The sequence below is a fragment of the Rhinoderma darwinii genome, chromosome 5 (genome assembly GCF_050947455.1).
Source record: "Rhinoderma darwinii isolate aRhiDar2 chromosome 5, aRhiDar2.hap1, whole genome shotgun sequence".
Lineage (NCBI taxonomy): Eukaryota > Metazoa > Chordata > Amphibia > Anura > Rhinodermatidae > Rhinoderma > Rhinoderma darwinii.
In genome coordinates, this window is record NC_134691.1 from 180,542,744 (window position 1) to 180,562,026 (window position 19,283).

At 42.1% G+C, this 19,283-nt stretch overlaps 1 protein-coding gene across 2 annotated transcripts; it reads right to left on the bottom strand.

Annotated features, from left to right (window-relative positions):
- Positions 1-2,462: 2,462 nt before the first annotated feature.
- Positions 2,463-17,924, bottom strand: ZNF622 (zinc finger protein 622). Of its 2 annotated transcripts, none has more exons than XM_075826762.1 (7): positions 17,815-17,924; positions 14,806-15,426; positions 12,741-13,007; positions 11,359-11,521; positions 10,470-10,591; positions 7,156-7,299; positions 2,463-2,918 (listed from the first exon to the last, which is right to left on the bottom strand). In XM_075826762.1, exons 2-7 carry the CDS (start codon positions 15,404-15,406, stop codon positions 2,791-2,793), a joined length of 1,425 nt encoding a protein of 474 aa, XP_075682877.1. In that variant the 5' UTR covers positions 15,407-15,426; positions 17,815-17,924; the 3' UTR covers positions 2,463-2,790. The 2 variants fall into 2 exon arrangements, with proteins under 2 accessions (XP_075682877.1, XP_075682878.1); XM_075826763.1 differs by lacking the exon at positions 17,815-17,924 and adding an exon at positions 17,690-17,807.
- Between the last annotated feature and the right edge of the window lie 1,359 nt (positions 17,925-19,283).

Here is a 19,283-nt window from a genome sequence, read left to right on the forward strand (position 1 = left end):
ATAGTATACCACGTGTACTTTTTTTTTTTTTTTAACGGTTTCATTTTTTTTCCTATAATAAAAGACTTATTATAGGAAAAAAGGCAGTTTTTAATTTTGTAACTTTTTTTTGTCCCACTAGGACTTGAAGACCTGCACCTCTTTATTCTAATACAATGCACTACCCACGTAATGCAATGCATTAGACCTGTCAGCTATTCACCGACAGCAAGCCTATTAGGCTCCGCCTCTGGGCGGGGCCTAATAGGCTTCCATACGTGGCAGACAAGGAAGCCACTGTTGGCCTCCGGTTGCCATAGTAACGATCGGCATCCGTGCGACCACATCGCAGCGATGCCGGTCTCCTGGAAACAACTAAGATCCCGCGATCGCTTTTGATCGCAGCATCTAAGGTGTTAATGGCAGGGAGCGGAGATGGCTCCGTTCCCTGCCGTTACAGCAGGATGTCAGATGTAACATACAGCTGATATCCTTCAGGATGACGGTGCAGGCTCAGCTTGAGCCCGCCACCATCTTTCATCTGCGGCCGGAAGGCTTTTAAGCCCCGCCTCCGGGTGGGGCCTAACAGGCCGCCGTACTTGGCAGACAGGGGGCCATTGTTAGGCCTCCTGTTGACAACAGCCGATCAGTTAGTGTGGCTACCCGGCTCTTTTAGCCGGGTAACCATGCTGCAAAACTGTGATTGGTCAGTCGCTACTGACTGATCACAGCTATCACTGGCCGCGCCGCACCGCGATTGTTCCCCCAACGAGTCACAGTGACTATCGGCAGTCTATGACAGCCGATGTCACTGTTCTGTCACCAAGTGTTGACATGGTGACAGAAAAGCACCATGACGTTACTGTACGTCATGGTGCCTTAATGCAGGGCAAACCATGACGTACAGTTGCGTTAAGGGGTTAAGCAATGGCTTTTTTCTGGCCACTCCTCAATTAAGCCCCACTCTGTGGAGTGTACGGCTTATAGTGGTCCTATGGACAGGTACTTCTATCTCCACTGTGGATCTTTGGAGCTCTTTCAGTGTAATCGTTGGTGTCTTTGTTGAATCTCTGAATAATGCCCTCCTTGCCAGGTCTGAGTTTAGGTGGACGGCCTTCTCTTGTCAGGTTGGAAGTTAAGCCATGTTCTTTTCATTTTATTAATGGTGCAGTACAGGACAGGTGTATTTATACTCACATCATGTGACACTTTGATTGAACACATGGACCTTATTCAACAAATTATGTTACTTCTGAAGTTACTTAGTTTGACCAGACCTTATTTGGGGTGTGAATACATATGCACCCTCAACTTTTCAGGGTTTTCTTTCCATCGTTTTGAAGGAATCAATAGCGTAGTCGACTACGCTATTGATTCTGTCAAAACGACGGAACCCTTGCATAGCGAAGACAAACGGAAACCATTGGCACCGGATCCGTCACCATTGAAATCAATAGTGATGGAAACCTATGATTTCCGTTTGTCAGTCAGGGCTCCGTTCTGACGGAACGGAGCCCTGACACAGAGTGAGCCAAGCCTAAGTAAAACGGTCATCTTGCTCCCCAACTTCAAACAAGGGCTGTGCCCTGAATATTTCACCTAAAACTTTAAGCCTGCTATCATTTGATAGCAAGTTGACGTTTATATCAAGGTTTGAAGGCGTATGTATTGCCTTCTTAAAAAGGAATGGCATATCGCTAGGATATGCCAGCACTTTGATTGTTGGGAGTTCGACCTCTGGGACCTCCACCAATCCTGAAAATTAAGGGGCCGCAGCACTGATTTAGCGCTGCATCCCCTTCCTGAACAGTAGTGCTCCTGCCTGTGCAGGGAATTGCACGCGCCCCTAAGTTTCCTGCAGTGGGTGACTGGGGCGCAGCTGTGCAGGAACAAAGACCGAAGGGAAAAGAGCGCTAAATCAGAACTGCAGTCCTTTCATTCTCAGGTCCGCTGGGGGTCCCAGAGGTCAGGCCTCCACCGATAATAAAGTAATGGTATAGCCTAGCAGTATACCACTTTATAAGATGGGAATACCCCTTTAAGCCTTCGTTAACCCTTATATTCTAGTAGCAGCAAGCATTTAGTCATGATGTATGACATACGTTCTTGACCGTGACCGGTTTACAGCCCATACATTAATGTCACTATTTTTTTTTTCTCTCCAAGATACACAATCTGCATGTTATGGTAGAGAACTCAAAACAGCTCTGAAAACTCTGGCTGGGAAAAGGAAAATGTTTGTTATTTATAGTTATGTGCTCATCCACTGCATGCAAATGTTTTACGTGTGCTTCTGTGTAAAATAATAAAAACAATGATAATTCTATAATGCAAGTTTTATTTTGATAAACGTTAAACATTCACTACAACTTTCTTTTACGCCAGAAGTAGTTTGTTCAAAACGTACTGGAAACTTAACACGTTTTCTTTCATCATTACAAAAATGCCTCCAAGCTACGGTTCATCGTATATGAATTTTACATTGATGTCTTTATTTTAACTTATTTTCATATATACTGTAAACAATCAGCCTGGAACTTAAAAGATTTGCCACTTTTTTTCGCTGCTTAGGTCTTGTATAATTGTGTTAAAATGAGTTAGCTGTCATATTATAGCAGGAGGCTCCCGCAGTTATAAGTAAAAATATCATTAAGGCACCCCTGGAGGGGTCTTACAAGCAGGATCCTCTAAATGCCACTCAATTACTTATGGGAACATCTCAGATACATGACTCACAAGACAAAGCACGACCGGGCAACAGCTGAATCATTCGACATGAATTCACCTCTATTAACCAAACAAATCAAGGCCTCAAAATCTAACTTGGTGCCTGAAATGCATCTGCTTTGTGGCATTATTGCTCATTCCCGTTTTTAGCATCCATTTAGACTTCATCTTCTGCACATACTGCATGTCACGCCCATGCTGAAGACTGCCACCTATGAAACGAAAAAAATATTGACAGGATTTGAAAATAATCATGAAAAAACTGAAATACAATACAAAACAGCCATTCGTCATATTACAGAAGCAATGGCATCATATTTACCCCAATATGAACGTTCAGTGATGTATTCCCAATATGGAAGCAGAAGCGTCTGCCTTTGAGAGGCCGTTATGGAAACCCATGAGGTCATTATCTGTCACATGAGGCATTAAATGCCAGGAATACAAGATCTGCGTCATCATGCATTCCTCTTTACATAGATTACGCATAGTAATCATCTAATTGTTAGCCATTGGTAATGGTTTGCTGTATATAGAGTATTGCAAGAATAAAACAGGTAATCCCTGCTACCCTCAAGCCCAGAGGACGTAAATAAAATGAAAACAAAAAAAATTATATATACCGTTCAAAAGTTTGGGGTCACCCAGACAATTTTGTGTTTTCCATGAAAACTCACACTTATATTTATCAAATGATTTGCAAAATGACTAGAAAATATAGTCAAGACATTGACAAGGTTAGAAATAATGATTTTTATTTGAAATAATTTTCTCCTTCAAACTTTGCTTTCGTCAAAGAATGCTCCATTTGCAGCAATTACAGCATTGCAGACCTTTGGCATTCTAGCTGTTAATTTGCTGAGGTAAATCGGGAGAAATTTCACCCCATGCTGCCAGAAGCCCCTCCCACAAGTTGGATTGGCTTGATGGGCACTTCTTGCGTACCATACGGTCAAGCTGCTCCCACAACAGCTCTATGGGGTTGAGATCTGGTGACTGCGCTGGCCACTCCATTACAGATAGAATACCAGCTGCCTGCTTCTTCTCTAGTTCTTGCATAATTTGGAGGTGTGCTTTGGGTCATTGTCCTGTTGTAGGATGAAATTGGCTCCAATCAAGCGCTGTCCACAGGGTATGGCATGGCGTTGCAAAATGGAGTGATAGCCTTCCTTATTCAAAATCCCTTTTACCTTGTACAAATCTCCCACTTTACCAGCACCAAAGCAACCCCAGACCATCACATTACCTCCACCATGCTTGACAGATGGCGTCAGGCACTCTTCCAGCATCTTTTCAGTTGTTCTGCGTCTCACAAATGTTCTTCTGTGTGATCCAAACACCTCAAACTTGGATTCGTCTGTCCATAACACTTTTTTCCAATCTTCCTCTGTCCAATGTCTGTATGCTTTTGCCCATATTAATCTTTTCCTTTTATTAGCCAGTCTCAGATATGGCTTTTTCTTTGCCACTCTGCCCTGAAGGCCAGCATCCCGGAGTCGCCTCTTCACTGTAGACGTTGACACTGGCGTTTTGCGGGTACTATTTAATGAAGCTGCCAGTTGAGGACCTGTGAGGCATCTATTTCTCAAACTAGAGACTCTAATGTACTTGTCTTGTTGCTCAGTTGTGCAGTGGGGCCTCCCACTTCTCTTTCTACTCTGGTTAGAGCCTGTTTGTGCTGTCCTCTGAAGGGAGTAGTACACACCGTTGTAGGAAATCTTCAGTTTCTTGGCAATTTCTCGCATGGAATAGCCTTCAATTCTAAGAACAAGAATAGACTGTCGAGTCTCACATGAAAGCTCTCTTTTTCTAGCCATTTTGAGAGTCTAATCGAACCCACAAATGTAATGCTCCAGATTCTCAACTAGCTCAAAGGAAGGTCAGTTTTATAGCTCCTCTAAACAGCAAAACTGTTTACAGCGGAGCTAACATAATTGCAGAAGTGTTTTCAAGTGTTATCTAATCATCCATTAGCCTTCTAACACAGTTAGCAAACACAATGTACCATTAGAACACTGGAGTGATGGTTGCTGGAAATGGGCCTCTATACACCTATGTAGATATTGCATTAAAAACCAGACGTTTGCAGCTAGAATAGTCATTTAGCACATTAACAATGTATAGAGTGTATTTTTGATTAATTTAATGTTATCTTCATTGAAAAAAAACTGTGCTTTTCTTGCAAAAATAAGGAAATTTCTAAGTGACCCTAAACTTTTGAACGGTAGTGAGTGTGTGTGTGTGTGTGTGTGTGTATATACACACACACACACACACACACACACACACACACACACACTACTGTCCAAAAGTTTTAGGCAGTTGTGGAAAAATGCTGCAAAGTAAGAATGCTTTTAAAAAATAGAAGTGTTAATAGTTTTTTTTTTTTATCAAGTAACTAAATACAAAGTGAATGAACAGATGAGAAATCTAAATCAAATCAATATTTGGTGTGACCACCCTTTGCCTTCATAACAGCATAAGTTCTTCTAGGTACACTTGCACAAAGTCATGGATTTTGTAGGATTAACCAATTATACCAAACAGGTGATTATGATTATCACTCTCATATGTAGGTTGAAACAGTCATTAAATGTAACAGAACAGCTGTGTAGATGGCTTAAAACTGGGTGAGGAACAGCCAAACCCTGCGACAAAGGTGAGGTTGTGGAACACAGTTTCAGGTCATAGGTCCACCATAGCAAGACTGAGCATAGCAACAAAACACAAGGTATTTGTACTGCATCAGTAAGGTCTCTCCCAAGCAAATATTTCAAAGCAAACTGGGGTTTCAACATGTGCTGTTCAAGCAGAGAGAAACGGGCATCGTTGAGGACCATAGACGCAGTAGTCGACCAAGGAAACTTAGTGCAGCAGATCAAGGACACATCATGCTTACTTCCCTTCGAAATCGGAAGATGTCCAGCAGTGCCATCAGTTCAGAACTGGCAGAAGCCAGTGGGACCCAGGTACACCCATCTACTGTTCGGAGAAGTCTGGCCAGAAGTGGTCTTCATGGAAGAAATGCGGCCAAAAAGCCATACCTCTATCGTGGAAACAAGGCCAAGCGTCTCAACTATGCACAAAAACATAGGAACTGGGATGCAGAAAAATGGCAGCAGGTGCTCTGGACTGAGGAGTCAAAATTTGAAATGTTTGGCTGTAACAGTAGGCAGTTTGTTCACCGAAGGCTGGTTTTCTTTTGTTTTTTAAAAAGTCTGTTTTGTGCAACATTCTAAATACTTTATATTAAAAAATATATATTTTACATTGAGCTACAGCTGCTTTTTGTAATATATACAGACCAGCTGTATCTAGCGCTGAAACCTTCAATGTCAGCGAATCCTGCGTGTCTGACAAGCAGGATCGAGCTGTTGCAGATCACATGTAAGTTAATAACTTAGATGTGATTGAAACACAGGTGGATCCTGCATGGCAAAGACACGCAGGACCCGCTGTCACTGAACTCATCAGTGCCGCTGACCTGACGGATTCAGGTATTAGCGCACGATACAGCTGTTCTGTATACAGGATACAAAGCAGCTGGATCTCAGAAAGTACATATTTTTAATATGAATTATTAAGAACGTTGCACAAAACACACTGATTATAAATAATACGATTTTAAAGGTTTACATAGCCTTGAAGACCTATCTTCAGTGTAAAGAAGAATAAGCTCTGGAAGTGATGAGATGACCCCCACAGAGACCTCATCTCAACATCATTGAGTCGGTCTGGGATTACATGGAGACAGAAGGACTTGAGGAAGCCTATATCCACAGAAAAACAGTGGTAATTTTTTCAAGATATTTGGAACAACATCCCTGCCAAGTTCTTTCAAAAACTGTTTCAAGTGTATCTAGAAGAATTGATGCAGTTTTGAAGGCAAAGGGTGGTCACACCAAATATTGATTTGATTTAGATCTCTTCTGTTCATTCACTTTATATTTTGTTAATTTGATTTTTTTTAAAAACTATTAAAACTTCTATTTCTGAAAGCATTCTTACTTTTGCAGCATTTTCGCACAACTACCCAACACTTTTGCACAGTACTGTATAGAACATTCCAAATAAAAGCTAGAAAAAGAAATTGAACGGCTAAGGAGAAAGGGTGGATAATGTACATCAGCACATGTGGTTATAGCACAAGGTACAGAGTCGCTTGCAAAAAAATCAACGTAAGCGTATCAGAAGCTGCGCCACCTTTTGGGCTGAGAGCAGGGATGGAGCCAAATACAGTGTCGCTGATCCCAAGGTCTCTTCTTAGCAGCATTTTAGATATATACATTAGAAAGTATAATGTATATACTTACAAGCGCTCACATTATTTAAATAAAATATGATCGATGTATAAAATCTCTCTAAGTTTTGTCATGGCCGTGTCTACTTGGTTCATGCACTCTGACTAAACACCATGAACAAGTAGTCACCTGTTTATAGGAAACTTACCAGTCCCTCCAGTCCAGCCCAGGGCTTTGTACTGTTGTAAGACTCTACCGACAGCTCTTTGGTTTTTGGACACGACCACAGCTCTGGACAAACCAAATTTCTGTTTGTAGTATTTCATGAGTGAGCGATGACCAATCCTGGCACCTGTAATAGAAGCGCTGATGTTACAATGAGAAACAAACAAGAACTTATAGTATGAGAAGCCTTTGTCAATGTTTTTATAACAGGAGCAGCCAGCTAGTAGCCATAATAATGGTGTTCAGGAGCTTCAAAGAATGTAAAAATATTGACCGGGAAATGCCCATAACTTTGTGCTGGTCATAAAATAATGACATTGCGGTGCCCAGAGTAGTTACTGCTATAGCAGTGTCCATCCAAAGACACCACACAACAGAGGATCGGCAAGCCACATGTTACTCTCAGGCCACACTGTAGCCACCCTGGCTAGATCACAAAGAAAAAAACAATGGCAGATGTTTCACTGACAGCTGGTGGGGCATCAGGCAGAACTTGCCTTCAGCAGAATCTCACAGAACTTGCCTGTAGAAAATCCATCCTTCTCTGATTACTGTGAATACAGATTTTCTGATGTGATGGAGAACCTTGGTGAGCTATAGCCACACTGACAGCATACAATGTTAATAAAGTGGCCGTTTGCTAAAAGTTTCCTGGCAGATTAATACAATGTTGGTAAAACAGTAAGATTTCAGTTAGCAGTGACACTGGACAGTACACGTCTAGTAATATCTCAGATTAGGGGGCTACACTGACTGCACAGGGTTTTTACATATCCTTTAGTGGATCAATATACTTTCAAATTCTAATCTCCAGCAGGGATAATACCATGCTTCAAAGACAGACAGCGACATTTAAAGGGCAACTGAACCTAAAGAGGGCGGCTTAGAAAAGAGCAGCTAATAAGAAGAGCTGACGAATATCATTCACACAGATATAGTATGGAAAGATTTCCGGAGGAGCTCAGAAAGCAGTGATCATGGGGGCAGATACTTTCTGGACTTTTTGTAAGAAATCTCATTGACAATCACCACTGTCAGCCACTTCCCAAACTAAAATAACGGATAATGGGGCGCAATAGACTGTACCGCATGTTGCTTAACAACAAGTAAAACATACAGAACTGATTGTTATGCTCCTACTTTGCAGAGATTTAGCCCCGCTCTTCTGGGTTTTCTTTGTATCTCCCCCACATGCAGGCCTGAGATCAATACTAATGCTACAGCTCTGCTAAAATTAAACCTGCATTATTTCCTCCCATTCATGTGAAATCAATAGATCCAGCTTTTAAAAACTAGTCAGCCAATTCCTGTGCTTGTCTCAACCATGAGCAGAGCACAAATAAATGGGACTGCAATGTCTAAAGCCAACGTTTTACTATCTCTACTATTAAATCTGGCACCAACCGCGGTGAGTATTTGAATTACTGTGTTAATGTTCTTATTATCGTGCTTGTAATTATTTTAGATCTTTCTATCCCTCAATATAAGACATTAATATTTAAAATAACACATAGGTGTTTAACACTGTGCTAATATAGAGTGATGCGAAAAAGCATTTGCTTCCTCCATTATTGAACATTTGTCACACCAAATACTCTGGTTTTTAAATAAAACATTTTAGACAACAGGAAACACTGATCACTGATCATTTTGGATCAGTGTCTTAATGCTTACCCCTTCCTTAAAGGGAATGTGTTGCCAGAAAAACATGTTTTTTTTTAAAAAATTAAACATTTAGTGTGTGGGTGATTAAACATCGTTCAAATTTTTTTTATTTTTTTGCACGAGTCCAGGAAATATTATAAATTATTTCTAATTTATAATACTACCCATTTTTGGTCACTAGATGGAGCTGTTCCCAAAATTGCAGCATTGCAACATTGGGTTAAAAGCCCTCGCTCTAGTGAGCTCTCAGCATTCCCCCCTCCTTTATCCTGGCTAGTGCCGGGATAAACGAGGGGTTTGAACGATGTAACCTCCTACACTGTGTGTCGCCATTTTTTGAGCTAACCCACAGTGTAGTAGGTTTACATACAGTAGTAAACACACACAAACACGAACATACATTGAAATCTCTTACCTGCTCCTGCCGCCGCGGCTCCCTCCGGCCCGTCCGCTCCGTTTGCTGCCGCTGGTGCAAGTGCACAAATCCGGAAGCCGCGACCGGAAGTAGTAATATTACTGTCCGGCCGCGACTTCCGGTCCACAGGAAAATGGCGCCGGACGGCGCCAATTTCGAATAGGACTGTGTGGGAGCGGCGCATGCGCAGTTCCCACACAGACGCCGTACACTGCAGTCAATGGGACGGGAGCCGTTCGCAGTCCCTATGGGACTGTGGCTGCCGTATTCCATGTCTGTATGTGTCGTTAATCGACACACACAGAAATGGAACAAAAAATGGCAGCCCCCATAGGGAAGAAAAAGTGTAAAAATAAGAAAAAGTAAAACACAAACACACAAATGAATATAAACGTTTTTAATAAAGCACTAACATCTTTAACATATAAAAAAATAATTTGTGATGACACTGTTCCTTTAAAGGAACACTCCGGCAAAAATGATACACTGTGTTATGCCTAGTGCACGGCCTAAGGGGAGAGAGTGCATTACACAGGGATTCTCTCTCTTCAGTGTTCTTAGAATCCCTCGCTCACATTGCAGCCTCCACAGGTCCTGCACTAGGCATAACATGGTAGATAAGTTTTAGGCTCTGTTCACATCTGCGCTAGGGTTTCCTTTCTTCTGTTCAAATCCCCTCTTTGCCCTGCTTAAAGGTGAAGATATAGACGTCTAAAGTCAAGCAGATTTATGCAGGGCAGATACAGGGCTCAATACCAGAGACGCAGTGTTCGGATCCCAATAATGCATAAGTATATAAAAAAAAAGGATTTGGGAAAGTCTCGGATGCCGAAACCATTCAGTGTGGCAAATATGTAATAAAGGACCAACTTTTTCCAAAATAATGAATGAGCTTATACTAAAACTGCCCCTGTCTCGAGAAAGTCGCACTTTAAACAAGGGCATCTGGGGGAGCAGTGTAACTTCTATCTAGAAGACATTTCCTTCATAATAGGACAAGTACAACAAATTCTAAACAATTCTCACAATTTGAAGATTAGATACTAAACCACATCATTTTTTCTATCATTAGAAGCGAATGAATTTGTGAGTGAATTTTTTTTTTACTTGACTACCCAATTCTAGATACCTAAATCTAAATTCTCAGACACCGAGGCTGTAGAAAAAAAAAACCAAAAACCAGTAGAATCAATGGAAATCCTTCTACAGTTACCTACCCGATGGCAGCACCAATTCCATGGTTTCTTCATCATAATCTAAAGCTTTCTCACGTGGCACATCCGGGTCAGACATTTCTACATCTTTAACTCCCTCTTCTTTGTGATCTGGATAACTGGACCTATTGCACAAGAATACAAACAGTTAAAAGAACAGATCCTTAATGCAAAACTCAAGTTGTCCTATTAGGACATATGGACCACATAAAGGGGATGTCCCCACTCGGGAACCCCCTTTATTAGCCAAAATGGAGAGCTGCTCCAAGAACCTACTGCTCTTGTAGACATCTATAAATGGCCAAAGTCGCATCCAAAAATCAAGACTGGGACTTGTGCACCAAAAGTCACTGCGCAGCCCTATCCCTAAGCTTTTATATTGCAATTTAGAGCCACGAGGATGTGAACGATTGGAGGTTGATAATAATCATTATTTATATAGCGTCAACATATTATGAAATCCAATTGTAAAGCACTGTCTTTAACATGTAACAGGGAGAGTACTACAGGTCACTTTTCCTGTGCTAACTGTGTTGTATGAAAGCTATTTGCATATAAGGCTCTGTTCACATCTGCATCATGGTTTTTATAACTGAAACCACAACGCAGCACTGGATGCGTCGTATGAAGGATATCACCGACACCAGACGTACCCCCATGACTTATAATGGGAGCAGTCGGATTCAATAGTGGTGCCCTTTGATTTGGCGGGAATAGCCCTGCTCGTAGCGCTTTCCAAACAGGGCCTCCAACGCAGACCCTTATTCATTATTGCACCAGTCTAGTATACTAGAGCTACAATAGATTAGCCAAACACTAGAGTTTGGAATAGAGAACATTGAAGGGGATCTCAAGTTTCATGTAAAGAAGGAGGTAAACAATTTATTAATACCTAAAATCATAAAAGTCGGCAAACTCCAGAGCAGCGTCTCCATCAGTGAAGAGCTTGCAGTGACTCTTGTCATTCATGTGAGCTTGCACCGATTCTGTGGTGTAGAAAGATTTCCCCCTTTCATTACACCACAAACATATCTTCCCAACACCGACTTTCTCACCTAAATAAAAAGAAAATAGCCAGGTAAAGCATCAACAAATATTTCCACAGAGGACACTCACATCCATATTACCTGCAATGATTACTTGAAATAAGCACTCTGGCAATTTGTAAAAAAAATTCCACATATAATGCCAACTGACCAGCAATATTCTAGTAGTGTCATTTGTTTCTTCCCAGCTCAGTGGCATCTATACATTTTGAACCTTTTATTATGGGCAGCTGTCATGTGATCTCAGTCTGACCACCAAAATAGACCATGCTCTCCTGTGTAGACAGGAGGTCAGTCTGCCCTGTGTAGATGACTTCCTGTGAATTACAGGATATCATCATCACCCATCAAATCCCTCCAGGTAGTTCTGAGACACCTCCCACCCAGCTCCACCTTCCTTGTTCCTCTGTGTGTGTCCCCCATGCATAGAGTGCAGTTATATAATAGTGGAGTCCACAGAATGCGGAGCTGCAGAGTAAAAAAAAAAAAACAACTTCCCTTACTCACAATAACTATCAATACTATCTGTGTGAGGAGTCCAGTGTATTCCTTTGCGATGCTGCTCCTCACTGCTTTTTGTGTAAAAAACTAGCAGAGAAATCTATCACTAACAGGAGACAGGCTGAAGCTGCATCACATAGGATACACTGAGACTGCTGCAAATCACTTGCTGCACTTAGAAAGAGTAGAAGAGCAAGTGCAGTGTGATGAGACTGCCCTCTCTGCCCTTGCAAAGAGGCATGATGGGAAATGTAGGCTGCATTAGGGGAACCATATCAGAGGGGAAGAAGGAACCAGGATGGCAGAAAACCCATAAATGGCGCATTAACTAAAACAGGTATATACAAGGTAGACACAAGAGCCCCTACATTGTTCTCTAATAGCAGCGTATGCTGCAATAGATAGGAAAAAATTCAAAATGCTAGAGTGCCTCTTGAAAACCGGCTGCAAGCCATGAATATAACTACAAAGCCAAATATAAGAAAATACTTGATTTTAGTCATTTTGTATTTTATCTGTCTAATCGGTCATTTAACTTCACCTACAGGCATTTAGTCACACGTGCACAAACCAAGGTGCAATGCATGTTTAATATTGCCGTATAATCCAAGTATTTAAGGGTCCGTTACTATGACAGCATTCATGTATACGAACATGAAGAGGTAGGAAATCCCGGAATTTACTGAGTGATGTTTAATTGTACAACTCATTCAACAAGTCTACCTACATAAGTAGCAAATGAGACCCTCGAGATCCAGGAGGTATTCAATGTCTGGAATAAAGAAGCTATGAACTTTGGTCATATGAGCGACATTCTTCACTAAAGAGCGGGAATGATGTAGACAGAACAAGCAGTCTGTTATAGGAATGGCTCCAATGGGAGAAGCAGTGCTCTCGGCTCCTGGTATAGAACTGGCTTCATCAGCTCCATTATTATCCTCCATTTCCTCCTCGCTGTCTTCTTCATCCTCATCTGAATCCAGGTCTTCCCAATCTGAAAAAAATTAAAATGCATATACTACAAGATTATTTCAATCCAGTGTCAAATATGTTTGGAAAAGGGACAGAATTGAATATAAAGGATGCAAAAACACCCAAGTAAAGTGGTTGCCCACTTTTAGGACCAACTATGTCTTCCATACAAGGAACCATAACCAAAGCAATTTGGGACTTGCAATGAGCAGGAATAAATTAATATTAACTTAAAGTGTCCCTCTAATTCTTCTATTAGTTAGAATACCTGTACGCTACACTCTCCAGTTTAGTATATTTGCCAATCCAACGGTTCCGCCCAGCGTGCACTATTGTCTCTCCATGCCGAAGTCTGATAGGTGGTGAAATTGAAGGGACAGTATAAAGGGATTGTCTGCTTAGGACAAGCTCTTTTTTTATAGAAGGGTCCCTAGCAATAAGGGAGGATTCCTGCAGCTAGTGATCAATTCTCCTGCAGAGAAAATGAAAGAGGCTCTGTCACCACATTATAAGTGGCCTATATTGTACATGATGTGATCGGCGCTGTAATGTAGGTGACAGCAGTGTTTTTTATTTAGAAAAACAATCATTTTTGACGGAGTTATGACCTATATTAGCTTTATGCTAATGAGTTTCTCAATGGACAACTGGGCGTGTTTTACTTTTTGAACAAGTGGGCGTTGTACAGAGAAGTGCATGACGCTGACCAATCAGCGTCATACACTTCTCCCCATTCATTTACACTGCAGATAGCGATAGATCTATATCGCTATGTGCTGCCACATAAACACTCTATAACGTTACTGCAGTGTCCTGACAATGAATATACATTACCTCCAGCCAGGACGTGATGTGTATTCAGAATCCTGACCACTTCTGTAGCGTCTCTGTGATTTACAGCATAGCAGGCGTAGTCTCGCGAGATTACGCTGTAAGTGGTCATTCACAGCGAGATCGTGCTGTGCATCACAGAGAAGTGGTCAGGATTGTGAATACACATCATGTCCTGGCTGGAGGTAATGTTTATTCATTGTCAGGACACTGCAGTAACGTTATAGTGTGTGTATGAGGCTGCAGATCGCGATATAGCTAGATCGCTATCTGCAGAGTAAGTGAATGGAGAGAAGTGTATGACGCTGATTGGTCACTGATTGGTCAGCGTCATACACTTCTCTACACAACGCCCACTTGGTCAAAAAGTAAAACACGCCCAGTTGTCCATTGAGAAACTCATTAGCATAAAGCGAATATAGGTCATAACTCAAGGTCAAAAATGATCGTTTTTCTAAATAAAAAAACACTGCTGTAATCTACAGCGGTGTTTGTAGCTGCTCTCCGCTCTGACTAAAAGAGAATGGTCCTAAGAAGCAAACTGCCCCCCTCTATCAATTCAGAATTTCCTAACAATGCTGGTTGGTTCCTATAGAAACCACTTAAACTTATTCTAAGGCCTTGTTCAGACGGCCGCTTTCGGACCGTGATATACGGTCCATGTGACGACTGTATTTCCCGGACCGACCACAGTTCAGGGAGACGGGCTTCTAGCATCATAGTTATCCATAATGCTAGGTGTCCCTGCCTTGCTGCAGGAATACTGTAATCATATTTGGTACAGAATTTCTGTGGGGTGGCAGGGACTCCTAGCATCAGATAACTATAGTGCTATGAGCCCGGCTCCCTAAACTGTGGTCAGTACGGTAAACACTGTCAACACACGGTCCATACATCGCAGATCGAACACAGCCGTCTGAATAAGGCCTGAGGGCCATAAAATCAAAAACATCTACAAAGCTACTTAGGTATCATGCCCGGTGCACTACCTTCTTCCTCCTCCACAGAATCGTGAGCATCCTCCGGAGTTGAGAGTTTCTTGGCTTGCTGTTCATACCATTGCAATCTGGGTGACTTCTCTGGTCTTGTTTTGGCCTGTGGTTCTGGTTTTCCAGGTAAAGCTGCATCCTTTTCTTGAGCAATGCCTACTTTCTTTTTGGGAGATAATGAAGGCTGTGCCTTGACCACCTGCTGAATAGCTGCATTCATGGCATCTTTGTCTACATTGTCTGACATCAAGCCTTTCTCTAGATTCTTCTCATTCAGCATCTCAACCTTCTTTGTAATTGCTTCCGTTGCCTTCTTCTCTAGATCCAAGTGCTTTTTGGATTTCAGGTGGTTTTCATAGGCATTGAATGTGGAGAACCTCTTGCTGCAAGCCGTACAGTAGGTGGCGGTTTCTTTGCTCTGCTCCTCTACAACGGCTCTTTGGGCCAGAACCCGTTCTTGGAAATTCTCTGCGGTTACTGGGGGCATGTCAGCCACTTTCCTCTTTAGGTTGTATCTGTGCCAGTCAGTCTTATAATGAGCTCTCTGAATATCAGGATCTGCAAACGCTACTCGGCATGTAATGCAGGTGTAAGAAGCCATTTTTACTCAAGTCTGGTTTACTGGAAAAACAAAATACACAAAATGATTAGGATATCTACTGAGTGTTTCCACAGCAGAAAGCAAATCTGAAATATAGGAGGATTGAAAAGTCTACATACATAGAGCAAACATGGACAAGAATAGGACCTGTTCTATAATTTGCAAGGCGGACACACGGATCCGCAAAAAAAAACAAAAGATGTTGATCGGTTCAGTATGCTATAGGATGCTGAAGAAAACAACGCTTGTGTGCATGAGCCCTACATGGTTTACTGAAGTCTGAAACATCCCATCCCTGCTCTTAACCTTCTCCGGTAAAAAACAAACAAAAAAAAACTACTAGAACCGCTGCTTTATACGCTGGTCAATTCTCTCTCTGCTAAGGCCCTGTTCACATCCCGATTCTGATGCACATTTCACATGTACGCCAGGAAAGTTCCTGGCATAAACGCTAAACGTGTCTGTAGGCTTACATTAACCCAATGGGGGCCAAAAGAGTGCCCTCTGTTGGGTCAGTATACATTAGTGCACCACCAAATAAAAGGCATGGAATAGCGGTAGTAGACCATACAACGCAATACATACAACATAATCCAGGAAAAAGCCTGTACATCTGTTTTATGCATGCATCATAAACGTTTCATGACGTATACATTAAAGAGGCTGTCACCACATTATAAGTGCCCTATCTCCTATATAAGGAGATCGGCGCTATAATGTAGGTGACAGCAGTGCTTTTTATTTAGAAAAACAATCTATTTTCACCACTTTATTAGCGATTTTAACTTTATGCTAATTAGTTTCTTAATGCCCAAGTGGGCGTTGTACAGGGGAGTGTATGACGCCGACCAATCAGCGTCATACACTTCTCTCCATTAATTTAGACAGCGCATAGTGACACTGAATTATTCACGATGTGCTGTCTTATACTAACACATTAACAATACTGAAGTGTTTAGACCGTGAATAGACATTCCACGGGATGTCTATTCACAATCCCTGCACTTCGTTAACGGTTGTTTGGTACTTACAGCAGAGCAAGCGTAATCTCGCTGTAAATGACAGGTTACAGCAAGATTACGCTTGCTCTGCTGTAAGTACCAAACAACCGTTAACGAAGTGCAGGGATTGTGAATAGACATCCCGTCCTGGCTGGAAGGAAGGTCTAGTCACGGTCTAAACACTTCAGTAACGTTAATATGTCAATATAAGACAGCACATCGTGAACAACGCAGTGTCACTATGCGCTGACTAAATGAATGGAGAGAAGCACATGATGCTGATTGGTCAGCGTCATACACTCCTCTGTACAACGCCCACTTGGTCTAAAGTAAAAATACGCCCACTTGGGCATTAAGAAGCGAATTAGCATAAACTAAAATCGCTCCTAATGTGGTGAAAATAGATAGTTTTTCTAAATAAAAAGCATTACTGTCACCTACATTACAGCGCCGATCTCCTTATGTAGGAGATAGGGCACTTATAATGTGGTGACAGTCTCTTTAAACGGACGACATAATAGTCCATGGGTGACGGATGCCTGAGGCTGGGTTCACACGACCATGTTACGTCTGTAATGTACGGAACGTATTTCGGCCGGAAGACCCGGACCGAACACAGTGCAGGGAGCCGGGCTCCTAGCATCATAGTGATGTACGACTCTCTGCCTCTGCGTGGAACTACTGTCCCGTACTGTAATCATGATTACAGTACAGGACAGCTGTCCTGCAGCGAGGCAGGGACTCCTAGCATCGTGCATCACTATGATGCTAGGAGCCCGGCTCCCTGAACTGTGTTCGGTCCGGGTCTTCCGGCCGAAATACGTTCCGTACATTACGGCCGTAACATGGTCGTGTGAACCCAGCCTGACAGTGACTATTGTTAGCTCCTAAGCACCCCCTAGTGGTGGCAGGCTCTTTTAAATTCATGTATATACAAGGAATATGTAGGTATGTATCAGAAAAACGGAACGCAGACTGTAATAAAGATATATTAAGGAATCAATCTGCACAGAATTGTGAACCTAAATGAATTTAAAAAAAAATAAAATGGTCCTCCAGGTCAGACATTTCTATTCAGCCATATTGTAGCCTCCGGATTACTGTTGCAACGCAAACCCACGTGATTCTACTGAACCGGACTGGACTTACAAAGAACAACGTAGTGATCAAAGCTCAGTATTTATATTCCTCCTATCGTACAGACAGGTGGCTGTTTGTAATAGCTTTACATCTAAAGGCTACTAATATTATAATGAGGTTCCTACTAATACAGTTATCGTACCGCACGATGCCATTCTGTCAACTCTACCACGAGCAGCCGCTCTATGACTCGTCACTACAGGTAGATTATATAAGTAAGCCACATTATCACTACTAAGGCGTTTACATAGGTAAGTGACTACTCACGTCCACTGCTCTGTCACGTTTTCTACGCTTCACTTCCTACTTCCGGTAAAACCATAGAGATGTATAAGGTCCAGAGTGCCCCATGACGCTACTGCCGCTCACGTGGACAAGTTCATTGGCCATATTGGATTCGGGGAAAATCGTATCCGCCCTAAAACCTGTTGTTCGGTCGTTGGCTGCCATCCACTGGTCTGTTTAGAGAATGCAGTCACAGAACTGTTCTGATTCTAAACACTGAAAATAGTATTGTGTATTGAACTGGAACAAAATAAAGACTAATGAAGGTGCCAGTTACAAAGTTCATTAACAATATATTTTGTGGGCAGAAGGCCTCCCTGTAGACTGGACACCAGAAAAATACATACATAAGCACACAACACACACAAAAAAGATCTCTCTCCCTCCCTCTCACTGCTATTTATATGACTCCATTAATAGAAATAATATGCTCAGCTGTATATGAATGTTGATGGAGAAGTTGGAGAACAGAGCTGTAGGTCAAATGATCATTCACCAGTCAGCGACCATAGGACATTTTCTCCGTTGCACTGGTATCTCAGACGTAACATTGTAACATAGTATGTAAGGCTAAAAAAAAGGCATGTCCATCCAGTTCAGCCTATTATTCTGCAATGTTGATCCAGAGGAAGGCAAAACCCCCATGAGGCAAAATCCAATTTTTGTCATCCGAGGGAAATATTCTTTCTCGACTCCAATATGGCAAATTCAATAAATCCCTGGATCACCGACCCATCTCCAATAATCTAGTAAACATAACTTGTAATATTATTTTACTCAAGAAAGGCATCCAGACCCCTTGAGCTATTTTAGTGAATTCAACATGACAACTTCCTGTAGAAACCTTCCTTCCTCCAGTGGAGCACAACCTGCGGCCCAGGGGGCACATGTGGTCCGCAATGTAGTTCTGTGCTACCCCAACCAATAAGGACACAGACAGGCTTCTCAGTGTCTGAATTGTTCAGAAAGACAGGGCTGTCAAAAAATTCTTACAATGCAGAGAACCGTTTTATCATCAGTACAGGGCCAGCCTTAGGATAGATGGCGCCCCGTGTGAAATGTTCTTTCGGCGTCCCACCCCATCATTAGAAAAAAATGGCCCATAAAAAAAAAGTATAATGCCCCATACAGTATAATAATAATATTTAATAATATAGTATATTACAACCCCTTCAAGGACACAGTATTTTGATCTCTAATTGTGCCCACAATATTATGCCCCCTGTAGTACCCCTACACGGTATAATGTCCCCTTAGTGCCCCCACACAGTATAGTGTCCCCCTGTAGATATTTCCATACAGCCTCCCTTGTAGACAGTGCCATAATCCCCCACCTCCTCCTTGTAGATCGTGCCATACAGTCCCCCCACCTCCCCCTTGTAGACAGTGCCCCCAAACAAAAACAAAAATTGTACTCGCCTAGGCCCCGTTCCCACGACGAACTGAGCTGC

What these genes read in the sequence shown, in the direction of transcription:
- ZNF622 (XM_075826762.1), bottom strand. Translation starts at nt 15,406, where the DNA reads ATGGCTTCTTACACCTGCATTACATGCCGAGTAGCGTTTGCAGATCCT. An exon ending in GGGTCTCATTTGCTACTTAT is followed by an intron (nt 11,522 to 12,740) that starts GTAGGTAGACTT and finishes CTTTTTATTTAG; the next exon opens with GTGAGAAAGTCGGTGTTGGG. An exon ending in GGGCTGGACTGGAGGGACTG is followed by an intron (nt 2,919 to 7,155) that starts GTAAGTTTCCTA and finishes TTCGTTTCATAG; the next exon opens with GTGGCAGTCTTCAGCATGGG.